This window comes from Limulus polyphemus, unplaced genomic scaffold (genome assembly GCF_000517525.1).
Source record: "Limulus polyphemus unplaced genomic scaffold, Limulus_polyphemus-2.1.2 Scaffold5416, whole genome shotgun sequence".
Taxonomy (NCBI): domain Eukaryota; kingdom Metazoa; phylum Arthropoda; class Merostomata; order Xiphosura; family Limulidae; genus Limulus; species Limulus polyphemus.
This window is the reverse complement of record NW_013671026.1, coordinates 46,072-66,026: the sequence shown is the minus strand read 5'-3', so window position 1 is coordinate 66,026 and position 19,955 is coordinate 46,072. Positions and strand designations below refer to the sequence as shown.

Genomic DNA, 19,955 nt, shown 5'->3' with positions numbered 1-19,955 from the left:
ATCACATGGTATGTGTTTGTTAGATATTAAACATTAGTAACTTGGTGCAACAGATTACATGGTATGTGTTTGGTAGATATTAAACATTAGTAACTTGGTACAACAGATCACATGGTATGTGTTTGGTAGATATTTACAGACCATGTGATCTGTTGCACCAAGTTACTAATGTTTATACCAAACACATACCATGTGATCTGTTGTACAAAGTTACTAATGTTTATTGGTACATATTAGACATTAGTAACTTGGTGCAACAGATCACATGGTCTGTGTTTGGTAGATATTAAACATTAGTAACTTGGTGCAACAGATCACATGGTCTGTATTTGGTAGATATTAAACATTAGTAACTTGTGGATAATTTCTTGTCTTTTTCTGTTCAATATGTTTCTTTAAATAATGTGACACTAGTATGTTTAAGCCATAATGTCACAACCACATACACTGATGATGTAAGTATTTTTTCACTTGTTCCATTGATTAGGAACTGAGTGACTGTGCAAAGATGATCAAATCAGTGTTTAAAAACCATTCTGTCACATCTCAGAACGTTATCTCAAAGCTTTGTAACAAAAGTGATGCAGTGGACACAATTGGTAGAGTTCTTAGTAAAAGGATAATGGATCCAAGATGGGAAATAGTAGATAGTGTCCTTGAACTGCTTGGAGATTTGGTTTTCATAGTTTCTGGTAAGAATTATGTTTCACATTTTTTATATACTGGAAAGTGAATTAGTCATTTATTGTACTTATAATTCTTAGCCAGTGTTTCTAATATTTTAGACAGAGTTAATTTGTATGATGTTGTATAATCTTTTTATGGAAATTTATTTAAGTGGTGTTATAAAATCATAATGATTATTTATTCTCCAAATTGCATATAGTTTGCATTCTTTGCAAACATTTTTAAAACAGCTTTTATCTTGCATAAGGCAGTTTATAATTTTCAAGGATTTTAAACAGTTATGATTTGGTACTTGTTAACCTTTCTGAAGAAGTAAAAGCTGAGGCTCAACTAGAATTTTAACATGTATCCCTGACATGTTGACTAGACAGGTGGTCTCACTAAACTTGGTAGTAGATTTAAATACTGCAGACCTCAGTCTTCACTTCATTGGTTTATTGCAGCAAAAAGTGGCAGAATTCTAAAGCTGTGACCATCAGCATCTCTAGATCCGAGTCCAAACTGCCATTTATGTTTGACTGTCTCCACTTTCACTTCAGTAAGTTATTGTGGCAGAAATTTCAAGCTATGACAGACAGCATCTTGATCTCTGAATACATACTACTGTTTGTGGTTGTACATACAGATATTACCATTGTTTAGTTTGCCTTGTATTTTTAACTATTCCATGCAGAATAAACAATTATTATTCTTTCTTGACATTCTACATTGTTGTTTTAAGAAACATTTGTTTCAACTTGTTACTTGTTTTTTAAATGATAGAGTTAAGTGAAATAAAGCAACAAAATAAACAGACTCTAATTTTAAAATTGTTTACAAGTAATACAATACAAATAAGTTTTCCAGCTGTTTCTTTATGTTATTACTTGTAATAATTAGTAATCTTTTTTTTAGCTAATATATATATATAAATAAAACTTTTTTGTTGTGTAGATTATTCGTTGGATTCAGAGTGGCTCCTTCATCATTATCTTGTCTCCTTTACATGGGAGTTGGTTATAAACTCCTATTTAGAAGGTTATGTGAAAGCTTCTGCTATTCGTACTCTTGGTCTGATGTGCTGTAATGATACAATTTGGCATCACTTGAAGTCAAAAGATGCCTTGACTGAGGTATCAATGTTTCCTTAATTAATTAAAAGATTTAAATTTATCATTTCTATAAAAAAAAAAAAATTCAAGTGGTTCAAATATTTGGCTTAAGATTTAAACTGTCTTTATGCATAATGTTTTATCAGGTTCCTTAATAATGATTTCAAAAAATAACTGTTCAAATTTATAAATTTATTTTTAGCACTTTTTCGTTTTTGAATTTAATCGTCTTCAGATAATGAGATTATTTGAGAAAGAGTGAATAACAGAAAGTTGTGTTAACATTAAGGCATAGTACTTTTTTTTGCTTCTGCGTTTAATCGCTTATCACTTTCAGACATTTCATAGTTTAATAAAACTGGCAGAATGTTATCTGATACAGTTGATACAATTCTCAGGTCATTAAGTATCGCGAAGAACTGGTAAATAGAATTAATGTGTTTTCAATCATTATGAATAATCACATAATTATTATAGTTTCAAGTTAATGCTAAAAAAAAGTAATTATATAATTGGTGCTAAAATATTTCAGCGGACAAAAACAATTTCAAATATAAATTAAGATTTTAATGTAAATAATATTCTGGCTATATTTAATAATTTCTATTATCAAATTGTCATCCACCCAACTCATTTAAATCTAGTGAGTAAAATGTAAGCAGGGTGAGGGATACTAGTACTAGTAGGTTCAATATGCTTTGACTGTTTTGCTAAACTGAAGTTGATATATGAGGCTTCTTTTACCTGTCTGATTGATGGACAGCTGTCCAATCATAAAACACATATTAAAACCAATGATATCCAAGCATCTCAGAAATGGAAAACAATTGAAAAGGTTCAGCATAGAAGTAGTCTTAATGGTGTGCACTTTTTACCCATTTCCTACCAATATACATTTTTCTTCCATTGGACATTATGTATGGAATCATTTAGATGGTGTCTAAATTGGATAAAGACAAGCACGATCCAATGAAAGTTGGGTGGGGGACCAAATTATAAAACAAAATTCTCAAATTTGTTTTCAATAATTAAGGACTTTTTTCGTTACAAATGAAAACATATTATAAACATACTTAATGTAACAGATTATTTTGAGTCTCTTAGATTGTGTTATACATGCGACGGTGAAAATATGGATAGAACCTACAAATTTCAGACTCCAAGGAAATCAACACATGTAATTTTGTCCACTTTTTTGTTTTCTTTTCAGAAAAATGAACAAAGTACTCAAATGTCAGGCTTGTAACTCATAATGGAATAAAATCAGAATCTAATTGATGAACAGGACAAGAACTGAAATACAAATTCTAGAAAGATAGGCAGAAGTTCGTGTATGAACATGCATAATGTTCCTTATCTGCCTTTTAAAATACTCCATTTGTAAATGACTGTTCAGTAACTTGCTCTAGTGTAAACTGATTTGTTACAAGTATTGTTTTCAGGGATCAAACTTAAGGTTTGGCAGTCTTTAGCTGAGATGTTCCAAATTCACTTGCAGTTGCTCTATCAGGGAGCTGTTAAGGGAAGTCTTGGTGAGATGAATTCAATTGAAATTAATTTAAGCAGTATGCTGGCAAATGCTACATAGTAGTGTGAGAATAATGATAATAATCTTTAGAGATAATAAAGAGGAAACTTATTTTCAAAATTAACTGGAATGAAGCATAAAATTGTCAAAAAGAACAAAATTATTCAGATAAATGAAATTGCATTGTTTGGAACTCGTCAAAATACTGGACTGAAAGACTGTAATTTTAAAATCTAGCTATGATTACTGCACCATTTTGACTCCACATGTAGTTTGAACATGGAAAACAAGCCATGTTATGCAACAAAATTTGACAGTCTTCTGATGCTCATACTGGTCCAACTGAGGCAAAATCCCTAGTGTGTTGGTTATTGTCTCATATTTCATGAAATGACTAATTTCTACTTAACTGGTCTAATTATTACAATTACAAACATTTTTATACAGTATCTATTTAAATATTTCATGAAATGGCTAGTTTGTATATCGGCCGGTCTGTAATTTTGATCATTGGAGCAAGAGTTAAATGGTAAAAGTCGAGTGTTTACTAGTCGTCCTAGTAGTACATATTGAATATTTAATTGACCTAGAATACACCAGAGGGCACGTAGGCCCCTCTGGCTTCTGGAAGCCACCTATTTCCCCAGACATTAAGGGGCTAGGATTCAGGACCAGACATAAGTTTTATTTGTTGTTCTTATCCTTGATTTATACATTAGATTTGCCAAGTTGATGTCAGATCAGTAGTTAAAGTGTAAATATAGTAAATAAACTATATTAATCAACTTGAAAAGCAAGTATATTAACTAGGACACAACAAGCAGGGTATGAAATTTTTCAAATTTTGAAGTATAATTTCTTTTTATTTTTATTTTTTGTAGGAAGAAGTGGTTACCACAGTAATAGCTCTAGCTTCCAGTGACCAGGATGGTTTTGTGAAACGAGCAACGGTTGAAACTGTGGGTTTGTTAGTAACCAAAGATTTTGGTAATATGTACAATACCTGTAAATCAATGGTCTGTTGGTTACTGAGGGCAGCTTGTAAAGATTTAGATTGGGAAGTGAAAATTGGAAGCCTAAAGGTGTGGTGCCATCTGGTGAAAAAAAACCTTCAGTCTTCAGTTGTTTCTTTTGAAAATCAGCTTTACTGTCTTTATACATATGGACTAGCAGACTGTTTAGTAGAGGCTCTTGATGATCAAGACAGAGTAGTCCAGCATCATGCAGCAACTGTTTTGTTAAACATTCGCCAGAACCTTGAGAGATCTGGGGTTGAAGTGATGAATAAAGGTGACTTTGGGAAAGGAGACATTAAACAAAACTGTGCTTGCACTGAAAGTACAAGTAATTACTCCTCCAGCCTTGGAAAAGAATCCAGTATCACAACCCAGATGATGTTGCACACAGAATGTAGAGAAACTGCGATTGAAACTATTCTAGACATGGACAGTATTAGTAGGCTACATCTGGCATTAGTAAAGCAAGAAGCACCAACACAGCAAAATAAACTTTCTCACTATTTTAGCCAAGTTAAAGTTCATAGCTCTGAAGTGTTCCAGCCGAGAGTAAGTTGGAAGGAATTCCTTAAAGTTGTATGGGCTGATCATATAAACACAGTTTTGTTGGAAACATCCAAGTCAGCTGAATTGTATGCAGACAATCCAAGCTCTCTACTAGATGATATTCTTGCCGCAGCATCTCATAAAGCAGGAACACAAGAGGATGACCCAGAAGCCAGAGACTGTTACTGAGATGAAAGTATGATCTTAAATAAATACTGACTCTTCGTTAGTTAGTTATTAAAATCTGGAATCCCAGTTTTTGCATTAAAAAATATTTTAAACAAATACTTGAGTTACAGTTGGATATTATAACTTAAACACTAAAGCACTACCAAACTTTTAATTCTGATACAAAGATTAAATGTTTGCATATAAACATACATACCCAGAAATGATATACAGCAATAAAATAACTTGATATTATAAAAAAATAATGTTAATAGTTTAACCAAGCTCAGGATTAAACCTTCAGTTCTACAAATACAACTCAAGTTTTTTAACTAGTTTATCTGTCTTAAGATAAACTTTAAAAATAGTGTTTATTTTGTATTATTTACATTAGGATGTCATGTTAGTCCAGTAGTGGTTCCCGTTGGCTAACGGCACTATAGTTACACCAGGAAAATTAAAGCTTGATCTGCTTTAACATTAATTTCTACTTTGTATTTAATAATTTCTCGCTAATGATTCCCTTTGTTTCAAATAATCTGAGGACCAATTACACATTGAAAAAGGTACTGTGTACAGTATAGTTAATATAACTCATATAGATGATTGTTTTAGAATAATTTAAATTTTGTCAGCCAGAGCTCTCAGAAAAAGGTGAGCCAATAGTTTTAATAACTAATGATTCTAATTTAAGAGTGCGATGTTCAATAAATTGTTTTAATTTACTTATCAGCTTAAGTTTTATTAATTAGTTTACCAAAATAACGCTTTCAATAAAAGTTTTCTTCCTTCGCTAAAATGCTCATATCTTCTGGTGCAAGTACAGCATTGTTCCAATAGAATGAAATCAGTTCTAATAAATGAAAAATGTTTTGAGAGAAAAGACTAGATATATAGGAAACGTGCAGTCCTCTAACATACAGGTTTTATATTAAGCACAGTTCATTAATTTAAAGTTTACATATTATTTTTTAATTTTATTATATTTTCTCTATTGATTATTATTATAGGAGTGTTAGCTTACAGATTTTGAAGCCTATTTGTATTAGAGAATATCAAAAACGTTGCATATCATAATTTTGCTAATGCATATGATAACCATATAGTTACTGGTAGGTAAAGTAAATCAACTTGACTAACTAATACTTATGGTAAGGTAGTGGTGGTTGTATATCAGTCATTGTCATAGTTAGTAATTATTAATTAATTAGACAAATTACTTGCTAATTAATGATTACACTTAGGAGATTGTATAGGCTACTAACCATGACAACGATTGACTGAATAGTCTTCTTTACAAACAGAAATTTGAAGTTACTTGTCACTAAAATAGATCAGCATGAAAGTGCACGTTGTACATCTTCGTGGTACCATTTCTTTTTGGGTTTTTTAGAAACATCTACAGAGAAACAACGATCTAGGGCCAGGTATCGTCGGTCAATATCTCCTTCCATCATGGTTTTCACTTGGAAACCTTTAAGTACCTTATAGGGTTCACCATAATGTTTTGAGTTGTTTGGTAGTTGGGAAGATAATGCTTGCGTTGAGTGAAGTGATTTTCTTGAGCTGTTTAGGTGTTGATGCTGTATGCTTGATAGCTGACTATTGTATTTAGAAAAATCCTCCTTTGGTATGGAATCGTGAAGTACAGGTGACTTTTGGAACTCTCTTCCTTTATTTTGTAGAAATGATTTGTCCTTGTTTTCTGAAAAACTGTGTTTTGGTGGCTGTGTCTTTTCAAGCTTTTTGACAAATGCTTGTTGCCTCAACCAGATGAACAGATGATCTCTTCGGGCTTGAGAATCTGGACCTTTGAAAGTTGGGTCTGAAAATGATGTGTTGCACTGGCAAGCCTCCCGAGCACTGATGACACAGCAAGCAATTGATAGAAGACAGTCCAGGATGGCCAGAAACAGCATGATGGCATTCATAGCAATAGCTGGAACTCTGGAGGTTACCTTTCCCAAAAAAGAAAGTTGGGTTTCCATTATTATTATTATTAGTGTAAACATCTGTGGGGGCATGGATATCATGAGTAAGCCCAGTAGCAGTGAGTATAATTAGAACACCTGTGGCACCAATACTTAACATGGAGATAGACATAAAAACAATCAAGCAGACCACCTTTTTTGGATGTCTTCCAGCAATTACTCCAAAGATACCAGCAGCTAACACTATCAACCCTGTCCACAATCCACCTCCTATGTCAGCCATATTGGCTGATAGCAGAATGGCTAGTGATCCAAAGACAATGAGTATGGTGCCACACAGAATTTTGGCCATTCCAAGACCCCGAGCAAGCTTTGTTGGAAAGAAGTGACCAATTTCATCCTTCAAAAGGGGTGGTAAGAACATGGCTGGTTGATCTTTGTAGAGCACACTACTTGTTGGGTTAAACTTCATTGCTTGAGAAACATTGGAACTCATCATGGATGTTGGCACAGGTGTTCATGACCTGGGAACCAAGAAGAAGGTCAATGAGAATATTTATATTGCAAAGAGTATTAGTAAGAAAAAGAATTAATATATTCAAAAATAGGGGTATAATTGGGAAAAGTATGCTTATAATCATTCATACTTTAAGATATTCAAAGTAATTATTACTTCAATACCCATGTATTATTACATATATACAGTATTTCATTGTTGTGCCATGAAAACTGTAGAAATAAAGAAATTGATAGGAGTAAAGTCGGCAGGTTTTGCACACAGCTTCTGGTGTGCTCTAAATACAAGGCAACTCTTGAAGTCTGAGGATCACATAAATTTCTTAGAACTTCTTATCGAGTGCTGTTAGCCACTGTACATTTGATCCATAATATACTTTAAATGGTGATTGATCGAGTGCTAGTTAGTAACTTAAGACTGAACAATTTGTTAATGGCATTGAATATGAACTTGTGTTAGAAGAGCCATAGTACACCCCCTTCAGTACCCCACTACCCCGTTAGCTCAGCAGTAAGCTTGATAAGTTATAATACTAGAATTCAAGGCTTCATCCCCATTGTGAGCATGGTGAAAATAGCTCATTGTACAGTCTTGTACTAATACTAAATATTTCATTCAGTGTTGTTTAATCGATACTTAAGTTATGAAGTGATGACTAAACTTGGTACATGAATTTTCCATGGCATATTTATTAATGAGCTATTTCATTCATCATGAGTCTATGTAAAGTTGAAATCACTTTTGATATAATTGCTAAAAGATGTATGATGCTAGTTTTTAAGGTTGTTTCATTCTTTGGTCAGTACTGTATTGATAATTAAAATATTTTGCTGTATTTTTTTCTGTTTAATCAAACTTGTTGACTGTTCTGTATTTAACACCAATGCATTTCATTGTGTTAATTAGATATTTGGTAATTGTTATCAATATGAATCTAAAGTAGCATGTTATGAGGAGAGGTGTTGGAATTGTTAGATTACATCTTTAATAATTGATTGAACTTTTTCTGTTGTGGATTATGATTCTCAACCTTAAAATGTCATGGAACAATAAATATATCTTGAATTTCAAACAGTGCCCAAAATAAAGAAAGAATCACCACACCTTATCATAGATTTATGGGTTTATAAGTTCTTTTCAACTACCTATAATAACAACCTAAAATAATTTAGGTGTGTGAATGATGTTACGACTTATGCCTAAATTATTATTCCATATTATGTATTGGACCAACTATTTAATGATTATGTATATGTGTTACAGATTTCTTTTCTTTCTCTCCAACAGTAAAATTCAAAAGATAATCTAAGATGTAGAGTCCTAATGCATTCTTTGATTTGCTGTATGCTTTGCTGTGGACTGCAGTTTCACCTATTCAAGGTTCATCAGCACAGCTTGGGTCAGCAAACCAAAGAAATACAGTTAGGCCTTTTACAACAGTGATTAGTATATAACATTTATGGGGTTTTTGAGTCATTTTTAATCACCAGTACTGCATTAGGCCTCAACTTCACAGATTATCTTTTCCATTTTATTTTTGGTGAGAAAGAAAATAAATCTGTAATATATATATATATATATATATATATCTTATCATAGATTGTTCTGACATTTTGTTGGAAATATGTTACCTTAGAGTATAATGTGTAATTCTGGATCCCCAGAGACTCAACAGTGTTTGATACCCGTGTTAGATAGAGCACAGATAACCTTTGTAATACTTTGTTCTAAAAGGCCAACAACAATGAATCTGGACATCGATTGTGTGGATTTATGATATTTCAGCTTTCCTCACATTGTTGACATTGTGAAGTTCCTGAAGCTTTGCTTTTTTAGTAATTAACTGACCTGATCTAAATCTAATTTTTATTTTAAAAGTAGTAGCATTAGCCAAGACTGGGTATGGTCGGGCATATGCTTGGCTAATGCTCAATTGAGTGATGATAAGGAAACAGAAGCAAAAAATAACTAGTTTGTTGCAGTAGGTATGGTGCAAATACAAAGGAGAGTGTCAAGTAATCAATGAGCTGATAGAATCGCGCATTAGTATGTAATTACGTAAATCATTTAGTTTACTAAATTAAATGCTCCCAGTGTGTAGAATGAGTAACCTGGCTATTTTTGTATAAAGTACTGATGTTTTGATCTTGCATGCAATGCAGGACATTTTATATATTTCTTTAGCCACAGGCTAGGCACGTCTGAGCCCCTTCCCATAAGACCTGTGCCCCAAATGTATTTCACAGTGCCCTAGATATATCTTTTGTAACATTTTCAATACCTACCAATAACTCTGCCATGATCTTGAAAAGGAGCTGTGCATATGTACAAATATACAAGGGGACCAAACCAAGTGTTGCATGCAATATGAGTAATTTAGTGAAAACAGGTTCATACCTTGTGTCACTTTTGGGCATGATCATATTTGAAGATTAATCATGCAATACTTTAATTAAGTGAAGAATCAGCCTTAAATGTTGCTCGTATTTGATGGCAGAGTACCTTCATCTTTTGTTTTTCACGCAAAATACATCTACATACTTGACATTTGGGTTATTCAAGTTACAAGCTAATGTTGAATAAGTACACTTTGATGAATTTCTGCAAATTGCAAATGCAGACTGATTTTAAGTATTTTTACTCTGTTGAATTCTAAGTTGGGCAGAACTAACCTCAGTAAAGTTCACTTAATAAAAGGAATATGTCACTTTTATCAGTTCAAATATTTTATGTAAGCTGATTCAGTTTATACAAAATACTTTGGGCTTTTTAATTTAAAAATATCTGTACAATAATAACTAAAAATTCGTTGATGAAAAACTTGTGTAGAAAAAGTTATCATTTTGAAACTGATTTTAAGGATTATCATATGAGTGGTTACCTTTGAGTGTACTGGTGAATTTAATGGTCCTTAAAGTCGATCCTATAGACCATCATTTGTTGGAGTTTTTTTCAATAAAATGATTTACAGAAGTTGAGTACATTATATTAAAATTATTTTGGAGCCTCACTACATTTGTAACAGTTGGGACAAATGCAGTTCAGTGGTTAGTGTGCCAGACCGACACTGTAAATCTAAGGTTCCATATTTTGCACCCTGTTAAAATGCCATTAAAAACTTGTGGTCTGCAGTTTGGAATTGTGGGTGATGTGACTAAGTGCCTTCCGTCAACTAACTTTGCATGAAATTCCACAAACAAATCATTACAATCCACGTTGATATGTTTATTTGTGCTCTATGTGATGACCATGCATCTTGACAATAGTCCAGCAACATGATTTCCATTGCAAAAGCCTTTGTCATAAGGCTGTCATAACAAAATATACCATTCCTCCATGCATGCTTTCCATAATGCATCTAGTATATGATGACGATGGTTCCCAGTACCTGTTCCAACACAAAATTCCATAGGTGATGCAATTCGATTAGTATTCTTCGTATGAATACCCGTTTTGTTCCTCAGCTGTTTGAGGTATGTAACGGTTGAACGGGAGGTATAACTGGAAACCTTACCTTCGTGAACTCGTACCCTGCTGGCCTCGTTTCTAGACGGAGATCTTTCTCGATTGTTTTGCGTACAATACGTGCCTGGGTCACGTGGACTGTTTTTGCCACTGATCATTGTGTTCATGGATCCTCACCTATTACAAGACGTTGCTTACTGTGCTTACGTCTTGTTGCAGATCTTTCTAGATAATCTTGATTCTACAACTTGATCCAAATTCCTTTGTTTTCCAATGACCATTTAGTGCAAGGAATTTTTCCCTCTTTGAAATTATAAATCCCCGTTCTAAACACATCTTTATGACCTGAGTGTATGAATATTTTGGGTCAGAAAGGGCTGTTGCATACGGTTCCCCAAAGCGATCATTATGGTTCTGATACGTGCCGTTCAACCGCAAGTTTATATTTAAGATACCCCCCCCCCCAGTGGCACAGCGGCATGTCTGCGGACTTACAACGCTAGAAACCGAGTTTCGATACCCGTGGTGGGCAGAGCACGGATAGCCATTTGTGTTGCTTTGTGCTTAACTTCAAACAATTTAAGATTGGCCTAGGTATTGTTTGCCTTAAAAAATGCGAAGCCCTAAGTACCAGGGTAAATAGATCACACAGTCCAGGGTAGCGGGAGATTTAGGAGGACTTGCCTCTCCCCCACAAATAACTTTTTAAATTATGACACATACCAGTAGCTTTGCTATAAAATATAAATATGCGACGTAAATAAGATACATTCACTATGCTTTTTTTAAAAGATCATCTTAATTTCATTTGGTCACAAATTTATTTTATACTCGACGTACAATAAACTTTGGCGATTAGTAGAAAAGTTAAGTGTAGATTCAGACATTGATGGCAGGTGAACATAAAAGGTTAAAATATTGTTTGATAAAAAAAAAGTAATCATTGAAAAAGGTAAGTAAACATGCTAGTATAGTGATCAAAATGTATTGAGTATTTATGAATTTATCTTAATCATTTTAGTGTTTGAATTACAGAATGTAATTATCTGAAGACGAAATTGGGTGGATGGAAGCTGAAACTGGCCAACAGGAGAAGATTGACACTTTAGAAAACGGTTTTCCTGACCCCAACACTGACATTGGAACATGGAGATTGTCGATAAGCCATACTTATTATCAGACTACACTTATTTGTAAAGAAGGGGTTCTTTGTTTTAATTATTGCACAAGAAAACCAAACATGTCAATGATAGTGTGATTCTTTTTTTTAAACTGAAAAATTGGAAATATTTTTCTTATTCTTTTTTTTTTTTTTCTTATGAGTTGATTGGATCGCAGGAAGCAAATAAACATTTTATTTTAGCCTGAGGAACAAAATGTTTCCTATAAACTGTATGGAGTATACGTATATATTATTGAATTAATTTCGAAAAAAAAACATTCATCAACACAAGTTATCACACTAAGTACCAGCTTTTATCACACTAAGTACCAGCTTAAAGTAACAAAGTTTATAACACTTTTAAAAATTTGGAATATGTTTTATTACAGTTTTGACAGATTCAAGAATAGACTAAGAGATACCGAGGTTCTATATCATACTTGTTAGTTTAGAAAAAAAAGTCCTAATTTACATTAAATCCACGTTAAATAATAACAATAATATCGAAATGCTTTTTGACTAAAAAAGAATCAATTTTTATTTCGTGAATGACGTATAAGTCAATTTCTTCAATATGGTTTGTTTATTCGATTAAAACTATATTTTTAACGTATATATACACACATATATTATACATCTTTATGAAACTTACCTATAAGGACATCATTTTATGGTCCGAAATGAAAGGTTCAGTTATTCATATTCTTTAAAACCTTCGTGTTTTTTTTTTAACACCGCCATTCACTAAATGGTATTTTGTAGTAATATGTTCAAACACTTATCATTTGTGAAGGTTACTGTCTCACTGAACATAAGGCAACCTAGTTGTTGATCTACGCATGCGTGAAGAATTACTGAGTTATTAACCGGCCCATCTTCATGCTCGTTGACCCGATAACCTACTTTGTACTAAAACTTGGCTACGCTCGTGACTGTACAGAATGATAAACTAATATATCTTAAGGATTTGAGCCAAGCGGATTTAAGGTCAGTTACAAAATCGTTGGTGATTGTGGGTGTGATGTGTTCTCGATAATTGTATCGACGGAGACACGTACGACTCCATAAATGTTTAGCCAGGTACCCTACTCGTTTCATGTCCAGTGGCAGAGATATGTTTATTTAGTTGTCAGAATGTTGTAAAAGTGCGTTACTGATTTTAATGAAATCACAAACTAATGCAATACACGTACAGAATGTATTCCATACAAGGTTTGACCCGTGTAACACCACAATTTTGGTTTGTATAATTCATCCCCAGCACCCCATCCCACCAGCTCTTGAGCTATCCTAATCTAATAGTACGATTTAATTGTCATTTTTATAATTCCCCCACGGACCCAAAGTATCGGAGTACGACAAGTTCACCACTAGGCCTCTTCCGGCTACTAATAAATTAATGAAGATTGCTCTAAAAGTGACGTCACGCGTGATGTATGATAACTACACCCATCAGTAATACACGTGTCTAAATATTTCAGTCAAAACGTTTCAATTGCCAGATAAATGTTTACATTCCAAAGAAGATCCAGTACTGAGAAATCCTGCGCATGTATGAATTTTGTAAGCTGACTCAATATTTCATGCTTATAATAACCTGTATTAGCGAACAGCTCAGTTGGTAAGTAGAAAATAATTTAAACTGCAAAAACATAAAAATTATAGGCATAGATACAAACGTTGATGTAAAATCTGAAATCGCATAAAATGAATTGTAAAAACAATGTATACACCTTGACCATTTCACCTGCAGGTCACTAGGCCTCGCAAATCTGTGGAAAAAACATTAGCGAGTAATTTGTCGTGGTATATTCGGTTGATTTTAATATGACGTAGAATATTCGAATAACTGTTCCAAGAAGAATAATAAAAAGTCAACCAACTAGACTAATGTAAATAATGAACCTGTACCTATAGTTTGTTTTTGTACCAGGGTCGGATTCTGAGAGGTTTGCAACCTCCCTTTCCGATGTATTACCAGAGGTACCCTTAGACCTAATAAAGAAAGTGAATTTCTTTAAAAGGTTTCATGACCTGGAGGAAAAATACTTCCCACTCCGTAACAAAAATCCTGGTTCCGCCCCAGCATACGAATATGAACATACAAACATAGACTTTAATTGCTCTAGTACTACTCGCAATAGTACTGTTTTACATATGTTTATTGAAAATAATACTATTTTCATTCTAAATACCACCACCCATCTCAGTGGCTCTTAAGATAACGTAGATATTGCACGCTTCCAACTTTAAAGTACACAAAAACATAGGTGGGGATCATGTGTGTGTGTGTGTGTGTTTTGTTATAGCAAAGCCACACCGGGCTGTCTATTGTGTCCACCATGGGGAATCGAACCTCTGATTTTAGCGTTCTAAATCCGAAGACTTACGGTGTCCCACTGCTATTGGGATTAGTATCCCTTCTCTCCACTAACCTTGACTTTACTAAAGCTGACTGGGAATCTTTTTAGAACTAATGTCGGTGAACTTCTCCCAAACATCTGTACTCATGTTTCCTCTACTAATGAGCCAGATGACTATGCCTTCTCTGTCTCTAAGGCTGTTTCCGAAGGTATGCACAAGTTATTCCCACCCGCACTACAAACCACAATCTAAAATAATGAAAACTAACACCGGAATTTCACAACCACATTCTCAGGAAATGACGCGATCTCTCATGTATTTCTCAAAATAAGGAAACTAAGAATCAAAGTAGAAGAATTTATGTGCCTTTGTAGATAATTCTAAACACAACCCAGCTCCTCTTTTGGTGGAAATTCGAATCTATCTGTAACGCTAATTTGTCGTACTCACGACTGTCAAAGGAAATGCTAATCTTTTTGCGAGTTATTAAAAAGATGACTTTACTGGACACCCAGGATGAAGCTAACTGCAAAGTGAAAACACACACATATTACTAATATTGCTCAACATGTAACCCGTCCTTCCCCATAGCCTATACGTATCCTAACCATTGTACCACCCTTATAATCTCTTAAAACTGAATTAATAATACACATTAAACGCTAAAAGAATTCAGCCCTCCGTTGAATACGTCATCCGAAATTCTCGTATCACATCTTGGAGATTTATTCAATCAGTCTCTCCAATCTGGACATCATCTTACTATATGGAAAGTAGTTATAATTAAATTTATCCTTAAAAATAGCTCGGAAATAGATAACCCTATCCATTATCGCCCAATTAGCATTTTAAACAGTATTGGTAAAATTCCGGGGGGAGAAAAACATTTATGCAAGGCTCGCGCGTCATTCAGAAACTAAAACTTGTTATCCAGCATTTAGAACACTTCTCGTTAACATAGACAAATTAGTAATCACTAAAATTGATAAATACTCTAGTCGTTGAGCCAAAATAGGGATTTGTAGCTCGAGAAAATAATGTAGACACCGTTTCCAGCCCAGTTTACTTTTTATTTTGTGTAGAGTCTCTTGTTGTAGGCTTGAAAATATAATCTTTGTATTTTGACTCAATTTGCATTTGTACTTTCTTGGCGATTCCTATTTCTCTTTTTAAATTAACAATTTTTAATTATCTTGTTATTATTCACCAGGTGTGTAGCCAGCACTACAAAGTAGAGGAGGGGATCTTTTTCAAAAGACAAATTAGACCTTTTCTTCTACACAGAACATTTATGTGATTTACATGAAAGTCAAGTGTTTATTTTATTTTTAATCAGAGGATATTGGACTTTTTAGAATATTAGGGTGTAATATGAGAGCGCGGGAGAAGAGAGATTCTTATCTCGTAACCCCCTTTATGACTACGACAACACGTACGATTTAATTTAATAAGTGATTTTCTTCCAGCTTGTGCACTGGTCAGGTACATATTTTCAATGGGTTTTTCTCAGAGTACTTCTTTAAAATTTGATATCTACCTATCGCCTCCACATATATTCGGACAACACATCACCACAGCCGACGCCATTGATAGCCCTCGTCCTTTACTTGCCCCTAAATTTGTGTACTCATATATGTTTTCATATATTTATATTTAGGGAAATTTCATAATTTTCAAACACCCCAGGTATTAAATCTTCACCATAAAGGAGGGGGAGATAGAAAGAACTTTCTTGCTTTGCTTATAGGTTAAGGAAGCGGGGTCGGCACCAGTCTCTTCCCGATGATGGAGTTGAGGTGCACTAGACAAAACAAATTGAGGGGGTACACTCTTCATCTTGTGAGTACATATGCTTTAACCCTCAGTACATTTCGTTGGGTGCAGAGACTAGGCACATTTAGCAGCATCTTCAGCCCAAACAAGCCCATCCTTGTCACCGCCTCTGCAAGTAATAATACTATTAAACTGGTTTTTAAACAAACTTTGGAAAATACGCAAGTTTAAAGCGTTACTAAAAGGGCGATGTTGTAGGACTGTAGTTTAAATTCTTGTTCATAAATTTAAAATAGGATGAATTTAGCACATGGAAACTATGTTACGTAAAGCACAATATTATTTTCAAATCTCGAACAGCGGATAACGAAGGGTAAAGTTGAAAAGTTCGACCGCGTTTCGTGACGTACAAACGTTGTTTATAAAGAACACAATGGCCTCACAAACTAGAAACTACATCGAGTACGTTATAAAAACGAACAAGGTCAGTAGCGTTCCCAGTCAAGGTCAACTTGGAGAATATCCTAGCAAAATTGGCACAGTATTATGACCTTCTAGACGCTGGAGTCATCGACACAAAATAGTTTCAAGCCCTTAAAATAAAATAAAAAAGAGTTGATTTTAAGGTGATTTCTCTTATTGATAAACTCTTTTTTAAAATTTGTACACAATAAAATTACTCTAAATGCATAGTTTTAACAAATTTAGTGTGAAATATTGAGACAATTTTCAATAAATTAAAAGAGTATTTTATTATTTAAAAGCTAGACATTTAGCCTACAGTATGCACAACTCAAAGACTCGTCCTCAGATGTTATAGAAAGCCCATGCATAACATATACTTCCATGTGAAATTAATAACCGTACTTTTATTAATCATCCAGCATCCACAATATTTCCTATGTAATTTATTCTCTGCTGTTTTTCGCAAGTATTAGGTCATCAAGAAATTAATGTAGCGTTTTGGAACACTTTAATCCCCCCCCCCAAAAAAAAAACAACTTACATCACGCATAATAGTTAAACAAACCACTTAAACTGTAAAGTTTGGTATATTCTAATCCCTTATAGTGATGGCACACGACGAGACACACATTCGGCATGTAATGCTGTTTGAATACAAGAAGGAAAACAACGCCTCTGTAGCCACAAAGAATATCAAAGAAGTTTATGAAAATGTTTTGAACGTTCGTAAGTGTCAACGATGGTTCAGCAAATTTCGTTCAGGTGACTTTAGCCTCAAAAACTTTGATGGCAGGGGCTGACATGTTGGAATTCATATTAATGCTCTGAAGACGCTTGTTGAGTCTAACCCAAGGCAACATACTCGTGAAATGGCCCTGAAATTGCATGTCTCTCATGAAACATATGTAAACATCAAAGGAATATGGAAAACTCCATAAAGAAGGTGTTTGGGTGCCTCACGAACTCTCCGATAATCATCGTTTCCAACGTATGAACGTTGCTTCGTCTCTTCTGGCGCATAATGCGCATGAACTATTTTTAGACAGATTTGTCATCGGTGATGAAAAATGGATTCTCTATGCGAATATTAAACGCCAATAACAATGGCTCAGTCCTAGCCAAAAACACTTCCGACCCAAAAACCTGGACTTCATCCGCAAAAAGTGATGCTTTGCATTTGGTGGGGTATCAAAGGAGTAATTCATTTTGCACTCCTCAATTCACAGCTAACTGTCAATGCAGAGATCTATGGTCAGCAACTGGAACGTTTAAATCAAGCCCTTTATCAGAAACGCCCTTCAGTCGTCAATCGGAAAGGTGTTCTTCTTCTCCACGACAATGCACGTCCACATGTGGCACGTCTGACGCAACACAAGATTATGGAGTTGGGTTGGGAAGTTCTCCCCCACCCACCATATTCTCCAGATATGGCACCGTCAGATTACCATATTTTTCGTTAGCTGCAACACCATCTTAATGGGAAAACGTATGCAAATGTGGAAGGTGTTAAAGAGGACATCGATTTCTTTCATCGGGGCATTAACAATCTGATTGTAAGATGGAAAAGCAACATCGATAAGAATGGAGACTATTTCATTGAATAAATGTTTGATATATAAGTTGTTTGGGTTTTTCCTCTAAAAAAAGCGACTTTAATTTCTTGACGACCTAATAATTATACATCAAATTGTCTGTAGGTCCATGACATTGTTAGTTACAAAATCCCCGATAACATATGAGTTAAACGCAAAGAAGTAAACAAAAATACCACCAATGTTGCAGTTAATTCCATTAATATCTGTTGGGTTATACTAAGCATTCTACATAGAAAATGACTGGTTTTACCCAGTTTTATTGGTCAGTTCTTTACGATGAATACTTTAACAAGCAAAAACTTAAATCACTCAATATGTGGACCCCACCGATAATGAATGGTATAAAGGAAATTTTCCAGGGTTAAGGTACACTGAATGACTTTGGTAGTCATGGTTGGTTTTTGTTTGTGTTGAATACATGGCATACGTGCACATTTAACCAATAGTAATTTGAAGAAAGATTAAATTAAACACAAGATGTAGCAAGAGTTGCTGCTTGTAGTACCTTATTGCATTATTACTTTACACCATTCACATTTATAAAAGTAGATTGCTTTAAACAGAAGATGTAGCAAGAGCTGCTGCTTGTAGTACCTTATTGCATTATTACTTTACACCATTCACATTTATAAAAGTAGATTGCTTTAAACAGAAGATGTAGCAAGAGCTGCTGCTTGTAGTACCTTATTGCATTATTACTTTACACCATTCACATTTATTAAAGTAGATTTTTTCAGCCTTTCAAAAAAAAACTTCTTTTAGTTCCTGATGAAGATAAAAAATCGTTTCATCTGTCGTTTCTTGTTTTCTTAACTTTTAAGTGCAAGAAAACAAAGTATCAAAGTTACTATACCCTTTTCACTTTGTTGGTAGCCAAGTTTTCAGTTTTCAACCTTGATAACGTAGAGCACCTGCCAGTGAATTAATGATGGGAAGGAACCATACAGCCTCATGAGATAGGAACAAAAATTACAGAGCAAAAAAGTACAGAGTGTTTAGGTATATATAGTACTTGCTTACAAATAAAGTGTGTTTCAAAGATATTTTAGGTTCCAGTGTTATTTATTTATAACATTTTAAAAATGCAGTCCTCATTTGAGTACATTTAAATTATCCCAGTAAGTACAAAATACAGCGCATTGGTCTACAACCAATACATAAGTAACACTGTAGTATTTGTTTTATTTTTAACGCCAATTACTTCTAAGTATTATTGTTTCTTAACGGGAATTATGTTAACTAGAACGTGTTATGGATCATAAACATTTATTACCGTAGCAGGGAATTCGTTCTTTAACTCCAGCTTGAATTTCAGAAAATTAAGCTTCTGTTTCATTTATTTTGATAACGTTTCAATTTTAAATTGTTCTCTGTAAGAATACATTTCTTTTGCAAAATTCTGTATAACTGAGAGATAGGTCATGCAGATATGGTGGTTGTGGAGAAAGCACTGAATCCAATCCAATCAAGCATGGTAGTAATCTATATACTACTAAAACTATGAGATTGTTTGTTTGTTTGCTTGTCTGTAATTAAATACAGCAAAACAAACGTCACACAATAGCGCCATATTTGCAAGAATACCGTACCTCCTGAAATGAGAATAGAAACAGAATGAAACAAGTTTCGTTAAAATCGGGCCACGGG

The 19,955-nt window shown here is 34.0% G+C and overlaps 2 protein-coding genes across 3 annotated transcripts; one reads left to right on the top strand and one right to left on the bottom strand.

Annotated features, from left to right (window-relative positions):
• Window positions 1–233: 233 nt before the first annotated feature.
• Window positions 234–12,311, top strand: LOC106472547 (BRCA1-associated ATM activator 1-like). Of its 2 annotated transcripts, none has more exons than XM_013933200.2 (4): window positions 234–692; window positions 1,621–1,799; window positions 4,188–5,064; window positions 11,985–12,311. In XM_013933200.2, the coding sequence occupies exons 1-3, from the start codon at window positions 509–511 to the stop codon at window positions 5,055–5,057; spliced, it is 1,233 nt and encodes a 410-aa protein (XP_013788654.2). In that variant the 5' UTR covers window positions 234–508; the 3' UTR covers window positions 5,058–5,064; window positions 11,985–12,311. The 2 variants fall into 2 exon arrangements, with proteins under 2 accessions (XP_013788654.2, XP_022256818.1); XM_022401110.1 differs by lacking the exon at window positions 234–692 and adding an exon at window positions 921–1,225.
• LOC111089165 lies at window positions 5,078–8,431 on the bottom strand. Its single transcript, XM_022401111.1, has one exon. The coding sequence runs from the start codon at window positions 7,067–7,069 to the stop codon at window positions 6,371–6,373; it is 699 nt and encodes a 232-aa protein (XP_022256819.1). The 5' UTR covers window positions 7,070–8,431; the 3' UTR covers window positions 5,078–6,370.
• Window positions 12,312–19,955: the final 7,644 nt, after the last annotated feature.